At 45.6% G+C, this 22108-nt stretch overlaps 1 protein-coding gene across 6 annotated transcripts in view; it reads right to left on the bottom strand.

Annotated features, from left to right (window-relative positions):
- The window catches only part of SYT7 (synaptotagmin 7), a 212876-nt gene that overhangs the window by 25637 nt on the left and 165131 nt on the right, over positions 1–22108 (bottom strand). For 3 of the 6 annotated variants that reach the window (XM_033157118.1, XM_033157075.1, XM_033157091.1), the window contains 2 exons: positions 16017–16139; positions 7199–7334 (listed from right to left, as the gene is read on the bottom strand). In XM_033157118.1, the coding sequence (XP_033013009.1) occupies positions 7199–7334; positions 16017–16139 (259 nt within the window). The remainder of the gene's footprint in view (positions 1–7198; positions 7335–16016; positions 16140–22108) is intronic. The other 3 variants (XM_033157083.1, XM_033157099.1, XM_033157108.1) reach the window with 1 other exon arrangement.

Genomic DNA, 22108 nt, shown 5'->3' with positions numbered 1-22108 from the left:
TACACCACCATGTGTGACAATCCTGCACCACATGCATCTTACGGGAATCAAACATTCAGCTAGGTATCACAAGGTTCCTGCTCCTCCCTATAGCAACTGCACCTTGCTTCTAGCATAGCTCTTCCTAGTTCTACCACAAGAGGGAAGCACATGACACTACATTGCCCATCTTTGATGTGAGGGATGCCTTTTTTTATACAGCCTAATTAAGAACTGCAAAGCAGCGTGCGTACAGCTGTCAAGCGATGCACACGCATGTGTGACCCAGCTCTGAGAAAGAAACAACTGCACTGGAGCTCTTCTAGATGGCACTGGGCGTGTAGTGCAAAGTCAAAGGCTGTCATAATCTCTGCATGTTCCTGAGCGGTCTGCTCCCTCATAGGCCAGGGAACCTGAGTGCACAGACCGCTGTCCCTGCGCCCAGCAAACTCCCTGGCTCCCAGTCCGTTCCCGAAGCCAGATCCTGCAGGCAGGGGTCAAGGGAGCCCTATCTAATGCCTCCTTGCAAAGAAGGCGCACCATATGTGGCAAACTCACAGCCTTTATTGATTAGCATCCAGGACGATGGAGATCCTGAAAGGGAAAGGTACATAGATGACATTGCCAAGCAGACGCCCAACAAGGTTCCAGTGCCTTGGACTGTGGCTCGGCAGACAGCAGGGTGGCAGATACAGGGTCTCCATGCCAGAAACACCTTCACCTGTTGCACAACTGTCTGTCAAAGAGCTTGCAAGGACTTGGAACAGTGCAGGAGCCTGCCTGGGGGAAGTAATTGTTAACAACTCCATTATCCCAGTCCCTGCCGTTGGTCATGGGGTATTTCTCCCTCGCTGCCTGCATAGAACAGAGTATGAGATGGATCCTGCACCTGAGAGACAGGCAGAGAGCATCAAGCAATAGTCAGCACCTGGAGCTCATAGTCCCTGGTCCTGGATGCACAGTAGGTGCTTGTGAGGAAGTGAGACAAAGGGTGCCCTGTGCTCAGGCTCCCTGCCCCGCTCAATATGGAGGATGAAAGGACTGCAAATAGCTGCGTGTATCTATCCCTTGCATGGGTGGCAGAGGAACTTTGTGATCTGCGATCCTGCAAGTCAATGGTGCTCACCAGTCAAGAGTGGCAATGGCTGGCTTCTGCCAACAAAGAGCTTACCTGTTTGTGGGGTTGAATGCCTCCTGTGAGTGGGAGACATTGTTCCCCACTGTCGAAGGGAAAGAGTGTTACAGCAATACAGTTCAGACAAGACTAAGAATTCACATATAGCAGGGGTTGGGATTAGGGCTTGTGGAGCCTTCCAACCTGGGCTTGTGGCCTCTTATCCATTTGCCTCCTCCTATTTTGCCCTTCTGTGGTTTCATCTGGGCCACAGAAATCTAAGCACCATGAGGAGAGAGAGAGAAAGAGTATAAGTTTGTCCACACTGGAGTTTACTGTGTGTTTGCAGCTGCTTGCTTTCCCATTTAATTTGCACAGTCTGCATGATAATACCCTCAGCAACACAAATCTCGGCACACCCTCCCTGTAAATTCAGGTTTACCTGATAACAAGGATAATACAATAAACTGGAGCAAAACTGGCTCCAAACTGCTCCACACAATTACAATTGGTTTCCTTTCTTTTAGGGCCATGCTTGTAACTATTTCTAATGTGCTTTGGAATGGATTTCCCCCCTTTGGATCCCCCACGTTTGCACAAAACCAAAAAAGTGCAAAAGAGAGGTGTGCTGAGAATTTACAATTGCCTGATGTTGGTGCTTTTGTGCACTTCTTGACGGAGGCAGGGATTTTCAAAAACAAAGTGCTATCTGTGCACATGCTCTGTTGGTACTTAAGCAGCATAATTGAATCAACAAATTAGAAGGCAGGGACAAACACAAAAGGGAGCACCTACTAGTTGCTCCTCATATACAAATTCAGATTTGTGCTTGAGTGGATTACTCCAGTCAAATTCAAATGGGGGGAAAGTGGACGAAACAATGCTCAAATGTCGAAATAAAAATAAATAAATAAAAAGTAGCACCTTATAGACCAACTAAGTTTGTTCTGGTATAAGCTTTCGTGTGCATGCATGAAATGGGTGCAATGGGTATGGTTTGAGCCAATCACCCATCTCCTACTACCCTTTTGAGAAATACTCCACTCCACCCTCCCACTATATATAAGGGTCTGGTGAGTTCTGCTTCAGTCTATCTGAAGAAGTGTGCATGCACACAAAAGCTTATACCAGAATAATCTTAGTTGGTCTATAAGGTGCTACTTTTTATTATTTTTATTTTTATTTTGACTGTGTCAGACCAACATAGCTACCTACCAGAATCTAGAATGCTCAAATGTGGACAAGGAGAGGGGGGGGGGGGGAGAGAGAGAGAGAGAGAGAGAGAGAGAGAGAGAGAGAGAGAGAGAGAGACTGATTGGCAGGCTGGCAAGCTGACTGATTGCAAGCTTGGAGGGTCAACCACAGAGTTTGAGAACCAGAGTGGTGCAGCACCAAAGGAAAGATGCTCTAGCCACTGTGTTCCACAGGAAGCTTTCCTGTCTGCCTGTTTGATAGTTTCTCTCTTTCCCTCTGGAGAAAACAAAGTAGGGGAATAATGAAGAAACCAATGGGTGAAAGGTGCAGAGAGGGGAATGAATGACTGAAATGTGGGCTCAGGTAGGCCAGCCAAAATGAAAAAGGAGGAGATAATGATGGATAAGGGGTTTGGCTAGGAGTGTGAACCAGGAAAGTGCAGAGGTGAGCAACAGAAAGAAACCTGCATACAGGGATCCTAGGTCAGTCAGTCAGTCAGTCAGTCAGTCAGTCAGTCAGCCAGTCTCTCTCTCTCTCTCTCTCTCTCTCTCTCTCTCTCTCTCTCTCTCTCTCTCTGTGTGTGTGTGTGTGTGTGTGCGCACGCGCGCAAATGAATAAATGAATGAATGGGCAAGTATATGGATTGGCTGTGTGTATGGACAGATAGTTGGGTGTGGTGTTTGGTTAGATAGGTAGTGCATGTGTGTGAGGGATAATAGAAGAGAGAATACCGGTAAATGGATGGTGAATGAATGGGGTACATGCCTGTATACATAGAAGTGGGTAGATGGGATTTTTGTGTGAGAGAAATGAATGGATTGTGAAGGGGAGAAACAGGGACCCACAGAGAGAAAAAGAGATGTCAGAAAGAGAGAGAAAAGTGGTGTCACCAACTATATTTTGTCACCCACTAATTTTTGGCCTGTCTACTACCAATAGGTGGGCCACCAGCCATTTCCCCTTAAGGCAATGTGGCCCTTGACTGAAAAGGGGTGGTGATGGGGAATACAAAGGAGACAGATGCAGCAGTTGTACTATACTTGAAGCATGCTTTCCCTCTTTCATTGCTTACCTGTGTGGGGTGCTCTGTCCTGACATCTCCAGGTGTAGGAGTGGAGGTTGCTGTTGGCTGTCTATGCCTGGAGTCTCAATGTGAGATTCTTGTATGAGTTTTACTGGTGTGAGGCTGTGAGTGAGCGCTGAGTCCAACCATATTCTGTGCTCTGCCATGTCAATGTGTGTGGAGCATTTGTTGAGGGGAGAGCAGCTATTTTACATGTCTTCCCCTTTCACTGAAATCAGTGGGGAGGAAATTTCTTGCACCAGGTCTGGAGGTGGTGTAAAGTTGTGTCATCAATGGAGGCATGGCCACAGGAGTATAGAATATGGCATAAAGGTGTGATCACCTCCATCTACCTCACAACTCCACCTTGTTTTGGACACTTTCCTGACATGCGTTCGCCATCACAGCAGACGCATCAGCATTGCATCTGGAGTGTTTGCCAGGGTAGTGATGCATCTGGTGTTTGGCCAGATTAGCAGCATTTCCTCCAGATTCTCTGTCCCCATCAGCTGGTGTAACTTGAATTGGATTGCTCTGTTATTTGTCTTTTTACCCTAAGCTAAAAAGCCCTTCTTCCAACTGTAGTCAAAGGAAACTATCAGTATGGAAAGACAAAGAAATCTAATACTAGAACTGTTTTCTAACTCCCAACTGTTGCCAGGAGTCTGGCAACAAAACCGACCAAAGAATCAATAAAGGTATGTATGTATAAATAAATAAATAAATAAATAAATAAATAAATAAATGTTGGCCTACATATTAAAAATCATTGTACAGATACATTTACTTTCTGTCTAAAGTGGACATGGAGCACAAAGAGAGGCACTTATGAATTAAGCTTGATACATTTATGAAGGCAAAAGTCCAGAAGTTAATGTTCCACGTGTGCGATGGGACCCCCTCTGACTCCTTGCCTCAGGGTCCCCCTCATATGGCTGCATCCCAGGGATCAACTGTGCCTGTGATTTAATGAACCCAGCAGACAGTTCCACGCCTGCTGTGTTCTCCACAGGCCAGCTCATTCATATTTCCCAGCAAACAGGAACTAGCTGGTGGGAAGTGGGTGGAGACTAGAAGAGTGGGGGTGCTAGAAATAAGGAGACCCGTGGGGAAGAAGTGGGGTGGTATAAAGAGCATCAGCGAGAGCACACTGGTACTCTGCCCTTCCCCAAGCAGCTTGGGCTGGTGCACAGAACATTGAATTTGCACCATCTTATCTTCACAGCAAGCTAGTGAAGCAGGTTAGGCTGAAAAAACAGGGACTTTGCACAAGGTCTCCCAGTAAGCTTCATGGGTGATCACAGGTTTGAACCCAATATCTGTCTCTTCCATTTATAAATCTTTCAACTAGGAGTATTCCACACTAGCTTCGGAGTCCTACCACACACGAGGGTGTATAGAGAAGGAGAAAACATTGCTGTGAAATGATTCCTTCCAAAAACTTGCCAGGTAGTCTTACTTTTCTCTGCGGAGTTCTTAAAATGGTGACAAAGTCACTAAAAGACCCTCTGTAGCAATCAAGAGTGGGTTTTTCTTTGACCTTTCAGGCCAAAACAGGAGTGTAATAGAGAGGCCAAGGTGCAATAATTGTAGCTATCACTTGGCCACTTGAATGCATAAAGTATATCCTTATGGAACAGTAGATAATAGATAATTGCCTCTTACATTAGGGAAGTATATATAAATGAAAAACAAGCAGGAAGGTAACAGGCTTTTTCTTTGTTGAAAATCAATACATGAACTCACCTTAATATGTTTGAAATATAGCAGCTTATTGACCACAAATTTCAATAATGGACCTGATGCACAGCTAGCAATGTTCAAAACAGATTTAAGTTTGGATTGCTACTCACTCCACTGCTTTTATCCCCTATGCAAACACATCTGTCTGAACATTGTATAACCCTGGAAACCTTGTTTCATTATCCCCACCCCCGAATAAATCAATAAGGATACAGTGAAGAGTTCAAGAGAGGGTTTTTTTATTTTTATTATTTTTGAACAGGGCAAACATAAGAACCTGATCAGCTCGTGGTGATGCAAAGCAGCGGGAACCCCAAAATCTAGGAAATTAAAATATTGGGTAACCCTGGATGAAAACAGAATGGCTGCTGCTGGGAGGGTTCGGACACAAAGCTGGGAGACCCTTCTCAGAGACAACGTCTGTGTTTCATCGGAGTGTATGTCCCCCTGTTCATCAGAGCTAACAGCAGCTTCAGCGGGGAGGTTTAAGATGTGGGAAATGGTTTGAGGAGAAAGGGATAATATTTTGCCCTGTGCTGCTTCCCCAGTCAAATCTGAAACCCCAACAGCAGTTTAAGGGTAATAAACAACAAAGGGTGATCCAATCATGGAACTCCTGCATCACATGCACTTTGGGCCTGAAACTCAAATAGCCTAGCTGCACTTATTCACACTCCAGTAACTTCTTGCTTAGATTAATGTGATGCATTCTACCTGAGGCTGTCTTTCAAAACAGACTGAAAACTTGAGGTGTTCCACAACAGGGAAGCAAGATTGTTAACAGGGACTGGCCAATATGTTCCTACTACACCAGCACTTTGCCATCTGCACTGGCTGCCAGGCTGTTTCTGGGTCAACTTGTAAGTGCCAATATTAACATTTAATGACCTCAATGGCTTGGAGCCAGGTTTCCTGAAGGATCACCTCCTCTCAGGTATACCTGCCTGGATCCTAAGAGCATCTTCAGAGGCTCTTCTTCAGGTACTTTCCCAAATAAAGTGAGATGGATGGCCACTAGGGAGAGGGCCTTTTTCTGAACCAACACCAGGATGGCACCTTGGATGTACAATGCCTTCCCCAGAGAGGCTTGCCTGGCATCTACATTGCAGTTTTTTTGGCGACAGTGGAGACCTTTTCTTCCTTCCGCACTTTTTTACTTTTAAAACCCTGTTTTTATATCTTGGACAGTGCTGTTTCTCTGCTGTTGGTTTTATTCTGATGTAGATTTAATTTGGTTTTTTAACATTTCATTTATTTATTTAATTTATATCCTACCTTCCCTCCAAGGTGTTGCCACCATTTTATCCTCAAAACAACCCTGTGAGTTGGGTTAAGAGGCAGTGACTGGCCCAAGGTCACCCAGTAACCTTTGTGGCTGAATGGGGGTTTAAACCCTGGTCCCTAGGCCCTACACTCTAATACTCTAACCACTATACCACACTGGCTCTTTTGAATGTTGTGTTTTTATATTTTAAAAACTGTACAACAGTCAGACAACTTACTGTTAATGGATGGCATAAAAATGTTGCAAATAAACCAGTAAGTAGTTCCAATTCCAGAGTCATCTGTGTAGGGTAGAACTTAAGACTGGATTTAAGTCTCGGCCTCACTGTTCTGGAAGTGGAGGCTGAATTCATTTAGAACACACACATATAAACAGTGGGAGGAATTCAGCGAAGCACTATGGCAGTCGTTCTGTCAGTGCATGCTTTTCAGTTTGCTAGACAGAATGATCCCCCCTTCCCTCTTGTGCACTGTTCAGGGGGTTCTCCTGACCCCCAAGCCAATTTTGGGATGGGGTGCAGGGGAGGAAAGTGTGTGTGTGTGGGGGGGGGAGTCCCATGGCACTAGCAGAAGTCCTTGTGCAGGCTAGTGGGACTTGTTAGTTGAATCTTCCCAATGTGTGTGTGTGGGTGGGGGGGTGGGGGGGTGGAGAGAGAGAGAGAGAGAGAGAGAGAGAGAGAGAGAGAGAACACTTCTGAAACAGAAAAGGAATATGGTCAGATGTGCCTAATCCAGAATAAAGACCTTGCTTCCTCCAGACTTTATGGGAATATATACTGTGAATTATTATTATTATACTGAGCAAACCTGATAGCACTCACCATCAGCATCTCACTGGTCAGGGAGTTTACGAGGTCCGAGACGGATGAGCGAGGCTCTGTTTTATGGTCAGGATCCTCGTGTTGTGTCTGTCCTGGCACAGGAGCTGTGTTTACCGCTTTGCCACCAGAGGGCAACCTGGGAGAGATAGGAGAAGCACATTATGCATACGCTCTGGAGACAACAGAAATACAGGATTCAAGACAAGGAGGGAAAACATAGCTCATGGCAGAACTACAGAACTGAGGGCTAAACCTCCAATACTGCTCTGATAACCCATCTCATTTCTGTGATTCCCCCTACAACTTACCCCTGTGGAACCCCAAACCAGCTTTATGTACTTGCTTTTTCCATGTTTATTTCGAGCCTTTGGACTCAGGAACCTTCTCTTCTTCTGTCCCTTCTCTCCCCTCTCACTGTCCTTTATTGACATTTAAGTTGTTAACCCTGTGAGGAGATGGGTCTGTCCTTTTTCTATGTCATACTCTATGAAAAAAATGAAACACCCACCATATCACTTCATTCTTGCTCAGGGTCTTTCCTGATTCTGGATTTAAGATTTTCACACACACAACCCTTCCATTTGGATGGACCATCTCCCCACCACCAAAAGACCCCATATGGAACTAGATGTCTTTCTCCTTCTGTGTATTTAGATACCATTTCTGTGCTGTGTCAATACATATGGGATTGAGCTGGAAAGGGCATACTGAAGCTTCATGGGTTGCAATCTGGTCTGTGCTGGTACTTCCTGCAAACTCTCTTCCTGCCTCTCCAGTCCATTAACCTTCTCCAAATACAAACATTCCCTTTCACAAAGAGGAAACCGCCTTTGTTTGCTTTCCTTGACAGGCAATTTCTGAAATGACGTACGGCCAGATGGTTTCTCTGCCAGCCTCAGTGTATGAAGAGTTCCCAAGAAACCTGAGCACTGGGTGTCGATGGGATGTCTCACAAGGGCCCAGGGAAACAGCACAATTGGGGCACTCTGCCTGGGTCAGGTTAGGTCTTTAGTTCAAAACTTTGCAACAGTTAATTAACTCCATTACACCTCATCTTTTGCCAGAAAGGTTTGGGCAATGCTGTTTTGGCTAGTCATCAATTATGCCTCCCAGTGCCATTTCATATTGGGCATAACTTTTCAAGTTACTTTTATTTACCACGCAGAGGGAAATTGGTAAGTGGTAGCACCCTTGGAAATCCCACAACAGCATTGCTACAAATAAGCAATGTGATTAAGGAAGCAACTGTCTTATTGCGTACACATACAAATGTGCCTTCTTCCAGGGTCCTGTGAGCAAAACATTCCACTCCTAGCGCCATGGCTGCATTCAAAACACACCTTATTGTATGCCCCTCCCCTCAATTTTCAGGAAGGCTATTGCAAGCTCTCCAGAAGATCCAAGCATGATATGGGCTGCTTCAGTGGTCTCATCATGTCAACTGACACTTGTGACACAGTCACAAACAGATCAATGATCTCCCTATGTCGGTGTTTGCAGCACTCACAAGAATGTGGGAGCTCAAATTATCCAGGGCAGGCAAATTGCTACACCTAGGGTAAGGAGGTGGAGCTCCACAGGAAGCCAAGAGAAAGACATGAGCCAAGGAGGAAGAGAGAGGATCTGGCATTAAGCAGAAGGCTGAAAAGGGCACATATAGGAGGAGTGACATAAACTTGCTCCTTGCCCAAGGAAAGGATATTGCAATGGATGCACAGGGAGACAGCTGGCCACAATTACAGACTGCTGGACACACAATGCAGGCATAGAAAGGCCCACACACTGATATATAAAGATACAGAAGAGTGTACACCACCTGCCTGGATGGGTTCAAGAAAAATGCAGATAAACAAGGGACAACTCCATGTTACATGTACTGAGGGTGCAGGCATGGGAAGCTGGAAATTTGCCCCTTTCTGGATTTAGCCAAAATTGTCTAAGAAGATGCTGAGCCCAGAAACACCAACAGAATGTACTTTGCTTAGAATGTGGAACTGAGCATGATGAGTGCCTGGGCGGTGTGTTTGTTACTAGCTGGTGGGCTGTGGTGCAAGTAATAATAATCATAATAATAATTTATTATTTATACCCCGCCTCTCTGGCTGGGTTTCCCTAGCCACTCTGGGCAGCTGGGCAGCCACTTTGGGCTCAGAAACCTGCTCTTTTAATGCAGCTCTGTGCAAATTCCATGACAGAGTGACGGTCGTCATAGTGGGAGGCAGTTCATGTGCATCCTAGTGTGAACTGAGCTCCTGTAGGCAGTGGCATAGCTAGCCGCTCGGGTGCCTGGTGTGTGTGGGGTGTGTCCTGAAGCCAGGGGCGGGGAGATCCATGCCAATGGGAATGGGGCAATCCGTGCCCATGGGGGTGGGGCGATCCCTGCCCGTGGGGGTGGGGCTATCCCTTCCTGTGGGGTCATGGTGAGCTGCCCATGGGGGCGTGGCAATCCGCCCATGGGGGCGTGGCGAGCCTCTCCGACACCTGCCCTTCAACTGTAGGGAGGCTGAGGGAGAGGCAGTAGGCAGATGCAAGTCCCACGCTGCCGTTTCAGGCAGCGCAGAACCTGCAGGTGCCTAAGCCACCACGTCACTTCTAAAAAGTTTCATGAGCCCATTTTTTTAAAAAACTCATTTTGTCACCACCACCCCCCTCAGTGATGACACCTGGGGTGGGCCACATCCCCCGCACACCCCCTTCCTCCACCCACTGCTTGTAGGTTGCTGGAGGTAGAGCAAGTTTGTTCACACCGTAGCATTGAGAATGTTGGGGTTGAAGGTGGGAGAGCCAGGCTCAAATCCTCCCTCTGTCATAAAGCCCAAGGGGTGGTGATGGGTCAGCTAGTATCTAACCAAGCTATTGTTGAGGAAAGGATAGGAAATGGCCATGGGAAGTAGAGACAATGGGTAACAAAGTACTACAAAGAGGGACTCACACAGTTTTATACAGAAGACCTTTATGTGCTACACTGAACACGTGGAGGAAAGGTGCCAGATTGCATAGGGACTGCGGGATTTGACATCTTTCTGCAGGGCCTGCAAGACGGAGCTGTTCCACCTGGCCTTCGGCTTAGACTCACTCTGACCCCTTATATGGGATTTGGTATAGAAATGTTTCCTTGGCTTTTTTGCTGGCCGATGTAGGACCAGCATGGATAGCTGGCTCGTGTGAATATCTGGTGTTTCCTCCCTTTATGGGCTACTACTAAAATGAGGCTGCATTTTAAGCTGTACCTGTATTTAAGCTGTATTTTAATTGTTTGTTTGTTTGTTTATTTGTTGTTGTTGTTTTTCTATTATGTTTTATTGTAATTCATATTTGGTGTTAGCCACCCTGACCCCGGCCCTGGCCAGGGTGGGCGGGGTATAAATAAAATTTATTATTATTATTATTATTATTATTATTATTATTATTATTATTATTTTACGTTGCCTCCATTTCCACAGAGTGCTCAGCTGTGGGGAGAGAACTGCCCACAGGTGAGTTTCTTTGCAGACAGTTGAATGAAGGGGCAGAGTTCAGGAACAGGGACAGCAAACGGTCTCACTCCCCATCCCATGCACCAATGTAACTAGTGAAAAGGCCTGAAGAAAAAAGAATTGCCCATAAACTTGTTGTTCTAGCCTTCTCTCTCTCTCTCTCTCTCTCTCTCTGTGTGTGTGTGTGTGTGTCCGCACGCACAGCACTATGGTGACAGACTCCTCTCTGTCTATGCGCATTCATGCTGAAGATTGAAAATACATAGAAAGCTGACTTATACCACATCAGACTACTCATTCATCTCTCCCAGCACTGCTTAATCTGACGGGCAGTGGCTCTCTAGGGCAGGGGTCCCCAAACTAAGGCCCAGGGGCCGGATGCGGCCCAATCGCCTTCTAAATCCGTCCCGTGGATGGTCCAGGAATCAGCGTGTTTTTACATGAGTAGAATGTGTCCTTTTATTTAAAATGCATCTCTGGGTTATTTGTGAGGCATAGGAATTCGTTCATATATTTTTTTCAAAATATAGTCTGGCCCCCCACAAGGTCTGAGGGACAGTGGACCGGCCCCCCTGCTGAAAAAGTTTGCTGACCCCTGCTCTAGGGCCTCAGGCAGAAGACTTCACCTGCCTCCTGATTCTTTGAACTGGAGCTTGCTGCCAGGGATTGAGCCTGGAAGCTTTCGTATGCAAAGCAAGGGCTCTCTCACTGAGCTTAACTGCACATGTGGAGGGCTCTCATCATGCATTCAGGAACAAACTCTGAAAAATCAAGCTTTCCAAAGATGCAGAGAGGAGCCCTCCACGATAAGAATGACACCTGCCAATAATGGACAGTTTCTGGATTAAGTTTGATCAGCTGGACCTCATTCACACAAGTTTTCTATAGGATGTGGGGGCAGGGGGAGGAGGAAAGCCTAAGAAAAATGCAGACACGCATTGTTCAGAGGCAGACAAATAATATCAAGGAGATGCTGACCAAGAGGGAAAACCCAAAGACATTGATTATATACAGATAGCCTCTTGACATGTCACAAAGATGCTATAATAACCACAAAGAGAGAGACGAGCATATGCCAATGGACTTATGTAATGGCTCATTACATGCGCATCTCCAGGCACGCTGACATGCAGACACATCACACACAAGATCCAAACACACTGATACCCATCAATAAATACAGCAATACACATACACATAAATAGATCAACAAGCATCAGGCTCATGCAGAGGGACAGACTCTCGGGTGGGAAATTCTAGATATAAAGATTACACCCTGAGGCAGACTGACACATACAAAGATGCTGGGTGTACACTGACATACAGACTAGCACATGCATGCACAGATAAAGGAGACCAGAATAGCTGAAGACCCCCCCCCCCAAAAAAAAGAAAAGTTAAAAATAAAGTGTGTGTGTGTGTGTGTGTGTGTGTGTGTGTGTGTGATTGACTGTCAGAAGGTATGACAAATCCAGAGTTATTTTTGCAACCCCAGAGTACTGGATCAGCTTCAAGGCTGTCTGGGAGTTGGTGAGTGCTGCAGAAGTCACAGGATTGGGAGAGAGACAGAGAAGAGAGAGAAAGAAGAGAGGGTGCCTTTCATTCCAGGATCTGCAGGATGCCTCCTGCTGGAACGGAAACAGGGTGGAGAAAAGTGTAGCAGGAAAGAAACACGCACCCATATGCACACACACACACACACATCCACACACACACAAACCACAAAGATTAGTAGAGGAGAAACAGCCACCACACACAGAGAACAAGGCACTGGACTGGAGCTGCCGAGGTTGACAAGGGGGAAAGTTCAGGCAGCAACAAGAGCAGCAAGGCTAGAAGAAGGAAGAGGAGAAAGTGCAAGGAGGGTGAGGGTGAGGATATATTACAATTGGGGTATGGGATGGCAAAACATCGTGTGATCACTGCTGAGGAGAGGAGAGACTGAGGTAAAAGGGATTTCAATGCAACCAGAACAACCCCTCCCTCCCTCACAGCAAGCCCCCAAAGACTGCATCACAAGCCCCCCCTGCAATCATTGTACAATCATCAACATTCCATAGGCCAGGCAGGCAGAAAAGGTGGGGAGAGCAGGCGGGGGGGGGGGCAAATAAAAAGAGGCAAGAGAATGTGGAAGAGAGACGTAGGGAAACAAAGAAGCAGTATGGTGAGTGTGCAGAGGAAGCAAGGGAGAAGTTGACCACAGGTGGAGAGGAAAGAAGCAAAGACAAGATTCCACAAGGAAGGCAGGGAGGGGAACAGGTTGAAAGACAGAGCTTGAGACAGATGTCCAATTCAGACATTACTGAGTCTGGTGGTAGCTGCCAAGATCCCCACTGCTCTATCGCAGGAGGCTTTAGTAATGCATTAGGCTCTGATCATAGATGGGTATGCTGATCACATCACTCTTTCCCACACTGTCAGCCTCCAGAGAGAGGGGGAGCAGTGGTTTGGAAAGGAATGGTGTGACCAGTGGAGCAGCTTGCGATCAGAGCTGAATGCATTACCAAGGAGATGGGGGACCAAACTAATACGTGGGAAGTTGTTTTCCTGAATCTCAGTAAAGTATCAAGGGCCTCACAGGAAAACAAGAAAGGCAGGTGGTAACCATGACTTCTTCTGATTCAGAAAGTTGTGGGTTTTTTTTAAATATCAGATACAAGAACTGAAGACAGGAAGCTCTGAGAGATGCTGAGTTCCTGAGGCACAGACAAATGAACAGTTCGTATCTCCTTACATCTCAATTGATTCTGCTATCCTGCATGAGATCTGCACAACATTTGGGATTAGGTTTAGGTTTCCTTGTCTGACCGGGCCTATGGCACCAGAATTTCTCCATTACCGGTAAGTTATTTGTTCAGACACGACACGAGGACACATTCCAGATTAAACTGACAACATACCCTCACATTGTTCCTATTTTCTGGTAACGTTCCTGGAATTACAAAAGCCATCCTGGCTTCTGATTTGATTCCAGAATGTCCCAGGGATGAGCTGGTGCTGGCATTTGCAGTGGTGCCACGCTCTCACGCTAGTCAGAACACAACATCCCAAAATGCCTTTTGGTGCTGCGCTCTCACATGAGCCACCTGACTTGCGTGGCACCAAAAGACGTGTGGTCCCTATTTTCATCAGGGGTATGTTGGAGGGTATGTGACAGCCCTAAGCGCAAGATTACGATAATAATAATTTCAGTATGAGCTCTGAGTTTTCTGCTCCCACAGTGTAACTGCATAGAAGTTAATAGAAGTCTAGGAAGACAATCGTTGCATGCCTGCGCTAAAGCAGGAGTGGGGAGCTGGTAGTCCAGGGGTCAGATGTGAGCTGGGAGCCACTCCATCTGGCCCATAGCAACCTCCCGCCACTCCTTTGGTGCCAATGGAAGAGTTGCACAGGGAGTGTTTTGTGCGTGGAAGGGTGGCTTGCAGCTGCCTCTACATCCTGTTGACTGCAGTGCCCCTTATAGCCCCCCCTTATGTTAATTAGGTTTGAAAACAGCCTTCCATTGGTGCCAGCTAAAGGCCCAGAAAGTGATATACAGTGAGGGCCACAGCTTCCAAAAGAAGTGAGAAGAATCTAAATCCTCTGCTTTGGGCAAACTGGAGAGCCTTCATTTCCCCCATATTAACCATGAAAGAAGCTTACAAAAGCACAGCTCTTTCTCCATGGGATTCCCTCCAGACTAACAATGTCAAATGGAAAAGGCTCTTTAGAGCCAATCCCTGCAAAACATCTCTTACACATACAGTGGCCAAGTGCCCAACTCCTTCTTGTCTTGAAATTATAGGAATCATTGTGTGATGGATGAAATAAACACATGTAGGTTTCTTATTACTGAAGCTGGTTACAAGAGAGAATGTTCTCATCAAGCTGGGACTGGGGTGGCCTGATTATGTAGGAGGTAGAGGATTTTCCCAGATGGGATGTGCACAGAATGGGCATGTGCCAGTAGAAGGTAACTTCCTCTCCCACTGAATTGTTCTGGCCTAATAGGACTCTTTATTCACCTGCTACTACTTAAAATTGCAGGTTGAAAAAGCAAGGATCAACTATGCAATTGGATGATCAAATGGGAAGTGCTAAAATATGTAGTGAAATATAGCCTCAGCAAGTTAAAAATAGTCAGCAGGCGAGAACGGTGCCAGTTAATTAATGCACTGATCATGTGAAATCTGCTCCTTCGCACCTCCTCTCCTTAAAAGATGGAATTTAACGTACACGTGGAAGTGTTTGAGGCCTCTGCTTCTAGCTAGGCACTTCCTCTCAGAGAGCCTATTTTGTGAGTCACACAATATGACCCTGTTAGATCCCATTAGTCAAGTGAGGGAATGTATGGGAAGGTAAAAACAAGGAAGGAGAGACTGTTCTCGCTTCATAGGGAGCAACCTGCAGGTCCTGCAGGGGGTAGCTCTGAATTAGGAGTGTTAGTGTGCCTATTGCATCTTCAGGAGAAGGATGTGCTGCAAACAGGTAGTTTGGGATAGGCAGTATTATGATCAGGGTCCCCGATGTATTAATCTTCCTAATGCTAAATTCCAGACCTGGCAAAAGGGCCCAGTCACAATACTGATAGCCATGGAGTCAGGGCAAATATCTTATGTACCTGACAGCAGCTGTGATATATTCTACACATGGCTTCTGTTTGCAGTCATGAAATTAATTAACATGACTAAGCTAGGTCCATTAATTGCAATGGGCCCACTTGAAAACTTAGTTAACCACCACCCTTAATTTATTATTATTGTCTTTTTACTGCCAGAAAGGCAGAGAGGCGCTTGTGGAACATAGCTGTCAACTTTTCCCTTTTCTTGCAAGGAATCCTATTCGGAATAAGGGAATTTCCCTTTAAAAGGGGGGGAAATTGACAGCTGTGTTGTGGAATCATCTGCTTCGGGTGCCATTCAGCCTTGGGTATTATACACTTTATCTTGGGGGTGGGGGGTGGGTTGGATACTATTTGCCTCAGGGAGCAAAATGTATTGGCCCAACCCTGCACACTCCTCACACACTTACTATTGGACTGGACAGGGAAGAGAGAAGGAACTGGGTGGAGCTGAAGAGATGTAAAATAGGGCGGGTTTATATGAGGATACATTCCCACCAGAGTACACGCTTGTGAAAGGAATTGCCATTTTTTCCCCAAAGGGAGCTGACCATCATGGAGGAAATGAGGTTCCAAGCAGGAGGGAAGAGTATTGCTAGACTGGCTTAGATGTTGCACAATGCACCGGGCCCAACGCTGGAGCTTCCTTGATTTCCTGCACCAGCCTTCCAACTCTCATGAAGGATAGCCCCTTGTGAGGCTTTCTTTCCTCTTGCCGAAAGCCCCTGTCTCCTACTCATACCTCTTGTCCCCCTGAGAGTTCTGGTTCTGTTGGTTTCCAGTGCTTTGAAGATCAGGTATATTGGCAAAGTCGTCCTGTTCTGAAAGCCCCAAAACAAGGGACAACACCACCATGCGGCCTTCCCTGTCCAGAGGGGATCCAGCCAGGGGAGCGATGAGGCCCCAGGTTCAGTGAGCAGTAGGCAGGTTGAAAAACGACAGACAGACAGAAAAGAGAAAAAGAAGAACAGAGCATAAGAAATGAAACTGGCGAGAAAACAGCATCATAGCACTACAATGAAGAGAGATTTTTAATATCTATCTCCTGTACTAAGCATTAAATCCTCAGGCTTTCTGGGTACCATTCAGAGGCGAGAGAGCACAGGAAGCAGATGAATCACCATGATACTGTGTAGGAAGGGCTGCACAAGACTGTGCCCTTGGAGTGTCTAAATGTGCAAATATCTTGGAGACAAAGCAAGGTTGCCATTACGGCCTATTTTTTTTGCATAGAACAGCAACTTCATCTGCCTCCAGAGGCATCGATTTATCCATAAACCACATGAATATGAACTTCAAAATAGACCAACATTATGAAGTTAGTCTCCTCCTGAAACTGTGGGTGTCTAACATGGAAAGAGAGTGATGTGGATATCTCACCTAACGTCACCTCACCTCTGCATTAAGTAGTGATTCCATGTAGTACACCCAGGTACTAATCCAAGAAGCTGCCGCTGCTGCTGCTATGAGAGGCATGAGGGTGAGCTAAGATGACACTTCAGAAGATGAGGAGTGCCTAAAGTTTGGTGTAGAAGGCAAGACTGCCTAGTGACTTTGCGATATGCACATAATTAATACCGATTGTGTCTCATTGCTGGTTGGTACTTAAAGATGGTACAGGTTAGGAACAAGGAATGGAGGTTAGTGATCTCATAGCTACTATTTGTTCATGATTATCATTCTTTGAAACCAAAGATGGCTGCAGGAAGCGTCATTGTTGTTAAGTTTGAAAAAGCAGCATCACACAAATAGCTGAACAATTTGCTGCTGTGTTGCACAGAATGTTAGCTTGCTGCTAGATTGTTGGTACAGCCGTTAGGTGTAGTGGGGTTATCAGCAACTAACAGCAGGGTGGCTTTGCAGCAGGAGACTATCTGAGCTTCTGCTGAATGTGGAAGCTGTTGGAATTGTGCAAAAATGAGTTAGTATGGGATTAGAAACATTGAATGATTGCAGGTGATTGATACTGGGCAACAGTAGCTGTAGAAGACAATGCAAAACAATGGCAGGGCTGTTTTTCTTTTTAAAATTTGCCGCTAGATGTATATCGACTGGAGCTTCAATTCTGTAATGTAAGCAGCAAGCTAAAGTGGCTGGAGCATTTATTTAATGCCTGGTTTGAAAGTGGATCAGTATTGAACAAGAGGAATCCCTAAGGGAATCAATATACTGTATTTGCTCAGGTCTAATGCGCCATCGAATCTAATGCACGCCTCAATTTTCAGAACCTTGAAACCAAAAAAAGTATTTGCTGGCGAATGTAAATGTGTGCCATTGAATCTAATGCGCACCTTAATTTTTGCAATGTAATTTGTCCAAAAAAGGGGAGCATTAGATTTGAGTAAATATGGAATGTAGCAAATTGACAAGGACTGTTACAACTTTCAGTCCAGGGATTTCCTGGGAGAATTCCATGTTTCCCCATCCACCCTGTGGTACAGGATGGAGAAACATGCTTAAATGCTTGGGACGAATTTAATATGCGACTGCACCGAGTGATGTCATGACAGTGTGAAACCCCACTAGCAGGGCGCAGGTAAATGACCCTTATAAACTTGTGTCAGCTTTGTGCTCATTTCTGCAGAGGGCCTGGGGGATTTTCAGATCTGAACAGGAACAAGCTCCTTCTTCGTCTTTTTTTTTTTTGGCCTTTGTTTGAAAGCAGCTGCCCTATGTGGCCCCAGGCTGTTGAGGGTGGTGCAAACAACAAACAGTGTCATGACCCCAGTTCAAGTGCTGTGCCTCTCCCAACGAAGTGTGATGTACCCGCTCTCTGACATGCATGCACCGCTACTCATCACGCCTTGTGAAACCTTTCACATCTCTGAATTCAGAATGGGTCACTGCACTCATAAGACTGGAAAAGGTGCTGGGGGAAAAGCTCTGGGCATGGGAATCTGTGTAATTAGATTTGAAGCTGTTGAGCTGCATGTATGGGGGGAGATCAGATAAGCACGATGTTTGCGGAGTGAGAGAGAGAGAGAGCAAGAAATAGCAGGAATTGTGACAGGCCAAACAGCATGCTGAAACCAAATATATCCAGGTAGGAGCATCATTATCTGTTCTTTCCTCTTTTCCCTCAGAGATTGAAGGATGTCTAATAAATAGATCATAATATAGTCCCTTTGATAGTAATCAGACAAGGTGCCTAGCTTCAATATTAAAATACAAGGCCACCTGAAGCTTGCTGCATTCTGGCTCAAATCTTGCTGCTGGCTTACAGTCTGACCTTGAGGAAAGACTAAGCCTATCTGTGCCTCATTTGATTTGCCCAGTCTGTAAACAGGAAGAAGATTATGTGGAAGCTCCAATATTGAGAGAAATAATCCATGACAGCCAAAATGCTGGAAAGCAGAAGTGCTGAAGAACTGAAGTCCTTCAGCTGAGCCTGTATGCTAAAAGTTGGCCACTTTCCTGCTCTCTACTATGGCTGCAATCATAACCCCACCACCCTGGGAGTAAGCCCCACTGAATTCAGTAGGGCACCTCTGGTTGGGCCTTTTGGAACCAACTCTCCTCAGACTGTTTCTATCCCAGAACATACCCTGAAATTTCTGGATGGATTAGTTGCAGTCAGCTTGCTATAGCCAGGAAGTCGGGTGAATAAATGGAAATGAAATTGAGTATAAGAATTAGTTTTGCTGAGATAATATTGCCATGATTTTTCAGAAGGGCTGAGCCGAGCATGCATAAGAGTCATTTTCATGGGGAGATGAAATCTGTTCCCCCTCCTCTGAAAAGAAGAACATTTTGTTTTATGCAAGTTCACTTGATCATACAAACACAGCTGGCATGATGCACCCTGGTCTATTATCTTTGCTTTTCACATACTGTGGTCTGAATGATACTAATAGTTGGGAGTATTGAGATTCATAAGATCTGGCTGGACGAGATGACCTTCAGCTTTCACTCAGCATTCCATAGATGTAGCAGCTTATATTAGTGACTGCTCCCAGGACTCTGCCATTGTGGATTCATAGCCAAAGGGTCTAAATTACTGCAACAAATGGATATAATATGGGTTGGGACTCAGAATAATCTCATTTAACATTGCCCAGGTATTTAAATGGATGCGACTACGCACTTTCACATAAACCCTGGAAGCTGTCAGCATCAGACAGTGGCTACACCCTGGGAAGGGCTTCGATTGGCTGGCTAGACCTCGTGAGTTAGGGACTTCCCCAGAGGACTGAGCGAACGAGATCAATAGTGGGTCCAATGATGCAGAGGGAAGTGAGGGGCAGATGGGTCCCATCAACCTGGAAAGATAACCCATCTAGGCATTGGAATACCCTGGTCCTAAATCTCCACTGCCTTGTGGGATATCTTCAGGAGGAGAAAAGATTAAGGAGTAAGCCCTACACAAATCCGGAGTGGAGTCCCTAAGACAGTTGTATGCCTCCTTCCACTAACTCCTGCAGCCCAGCTGGTGCCAAATGTATTGCTACATCACTGAAGCCAAGAGGAGGAGGTTACTTCAGTGATGCTAACACAGCGGTTTGACTTCACCCCTGGAGGTGCACGCCACTGTCTCTCGAGACAGAGGGATGTCAACAACAACAACAACAACAACAACTTTAGCAGCTTACTCAGATGTGTGTGTGTGTGTGTGTGTGTGTGAAATCAGCTTAATTGCAGCTAAGTGCCTTGACAGGGGTCTCTTTGCTTGCTCTTTCAAAGACCAACGTGGCAAGCTGGATGCCCAACACCCTTTGCAAACCACCCCATGTCTGTCATAGATCCAGGGTCTAATCTATCTGAACCATCACTCTTCTTGCATTCAGACCCAGCTCTGGGGTGGCCATAAATAGGAGCAGCCTAACTACCGGTAGCTTTCACACTGGCACTTTGCTGGTAGACTGTTTAGATGGCATTAATGTGCATGTGAATCATACAGATCCCATTTTTGCATGTGTACTTTTGTGCACTTTCACAGACACTTGAGCACTTTAAGTTTAAATCTGTCTCAATGTTTCCCCATCCACATTGTGGGCGGTGCTCGAGCCCACTATTTGCACTATATCTGTTGTCCCTTGTCAGCAACGGTGCTGCAGCATTCTGCACTACCTGCAGCTTCCAGATCAGGTGAAAGGAAAGCCCCACACTGCACTGCAGCCATCCAACCTTGAAGTCACCAATGCCTGAACTACTGTGGCCAAGCTCTCCCAGCCCAGGAACAGCCATGTCAAAACTGTCTCTCTTGTCAAAACAGGTAAAAGGTGCTTCTAGCCTCTGAGGCTCCCTGGGCCTCCAGCGACAAAGCTGAATCCCAAAATACTCCCGAACTGCATGACTGCTCCTTCAAGGAGAGTGCACCCCATCCAAGACAGGCAATTGACAAATTTCTCAGACATGGGAACCATTCACCCACCTTGCCTGTATTCAAGCTCAGCTTATTTCCCCTCATCCATCCCATCACTGCGTCCAGGCACTGGTCCAAAGCCCACACAGATTCTCCTGATTCAGATATTAAGGAGAAACAAAACCGAATGTCATCAGCATACTGATGGCAATTTGCCCCCAAACTCACAATTACTTAATAATCCAGTTCCTAGCAAGCACTCTCTGGCCTTGGTCTTTAGCTGTGCAGCAGCAGCAGGAGAAACAACAACAGCAGATAAGCGCTTTAAATTGTTGCAAACGGCTGAAGGTCCAACCTTGCTCTTTGGCCTAGATGGTAAATGGCAAGAAGTGCTCTTTACCATATTCAGAGGGAGGTTTTACAGATCAGAGGTGCCTGTGCCTCCACTAGGTCAACCAGTCTTTGCCCTGGAAAGGCACTCATGAGAGGGTTGGGTATGACATGTACTTTTGAAAAGAAAATCTGTTTGAGCCAATGTGGTGGGTCAGAAAACTTGCATTTCAATTTTAAAAGGGGGGGGGAAGGCAATTTTGGCCACTGTGAAACATGCTTGAAATGTTTGCTTTGGTGGAAGGTTTTTGCTGTGCCATTCCACAGACAAAGCAACTTTTTAAAGGTGCATATGCACAATTAAGGGAATGCCTGCATGTATATCCAGAGCACCATTTCTAGAATATACAGAGGGCAAGGCAGTAGCAATTGAGGGGAAGAGTGAGAGCCTATCAACACATAACACCTCTGCCTATTTGCTACTGGGCCAAGTTCAAGGTGTTGGTATATAAAGCCCTTAATAGCTTGGGAGCAGTTCACTTGTAGGGTCACCTTATCCCATATGTGCCCATTAGACTGGCACTTTTACAGGTGTTATTTAACACACATTCTGAAGTTGTAAGAAATTGATCTTTTAGTGTGGCAGCACTTACCATGTGGAACTCCCTGCCTATTGACATCAGGCAGGCACCTTCACTGTATTCCTTCAGGTGCCTACTTAAAACATATTTGTCTAGGCAAGCCTATTCAGACGTATAGAAGTTACCTGTGTTTTAGTTTTATAATTGTGTTGATTGATTTTTTAATAAATATGTTTGATACCAGTTTTCTACTTTTTTATTGATTATTTCAATATTCTATTTTATGTTGCTGTAAATCACTAGAGGGTTTTGTTTTTTTCTATTTTAACAGCAAAATCCTATGCATAGGATTGCAGCCTCCAATATATGTTTAGAGGATGGCAATGAGAGAAAGGGCCTTTTCTGTAATAACCCCCCCCCCCAGCTCTTCTTCCCACTTACGGAATGCTCTCTCCAAGGAAACTCACTTGCTGCTGACTGTCATTCTTCTGGCATCGGACAAAGGTGTTTCTATTTTCCTGGGTACTTGGGACTGTTTTTTTCATGTTTATTCTTATATTACTCTTGGTTATTTTATGATGTTGGATGATTTTTCTGAATGAACATTTCCAGTACATTTGT

The sequence above is a fragment of the Lacerta agilis genome, chromosome 1 (assembly GCF_009819535.1).
Source record: "Lacerta agilis isolate rLacAgi1 chromosome 1, rLacAgi1.pri, whole genome shotgun sequence".
Taxonomy (NCBI): Eukaryota; Metazoa; Chordata; class Lepidosauria; order Squamata; family Lacertidae; genus Lacerta; species Lacerta agilis.
Note: the sequence above shows the minus strand (reverse complement) of the source record. Positions and strands in the feature narration are given on the sequence as shown.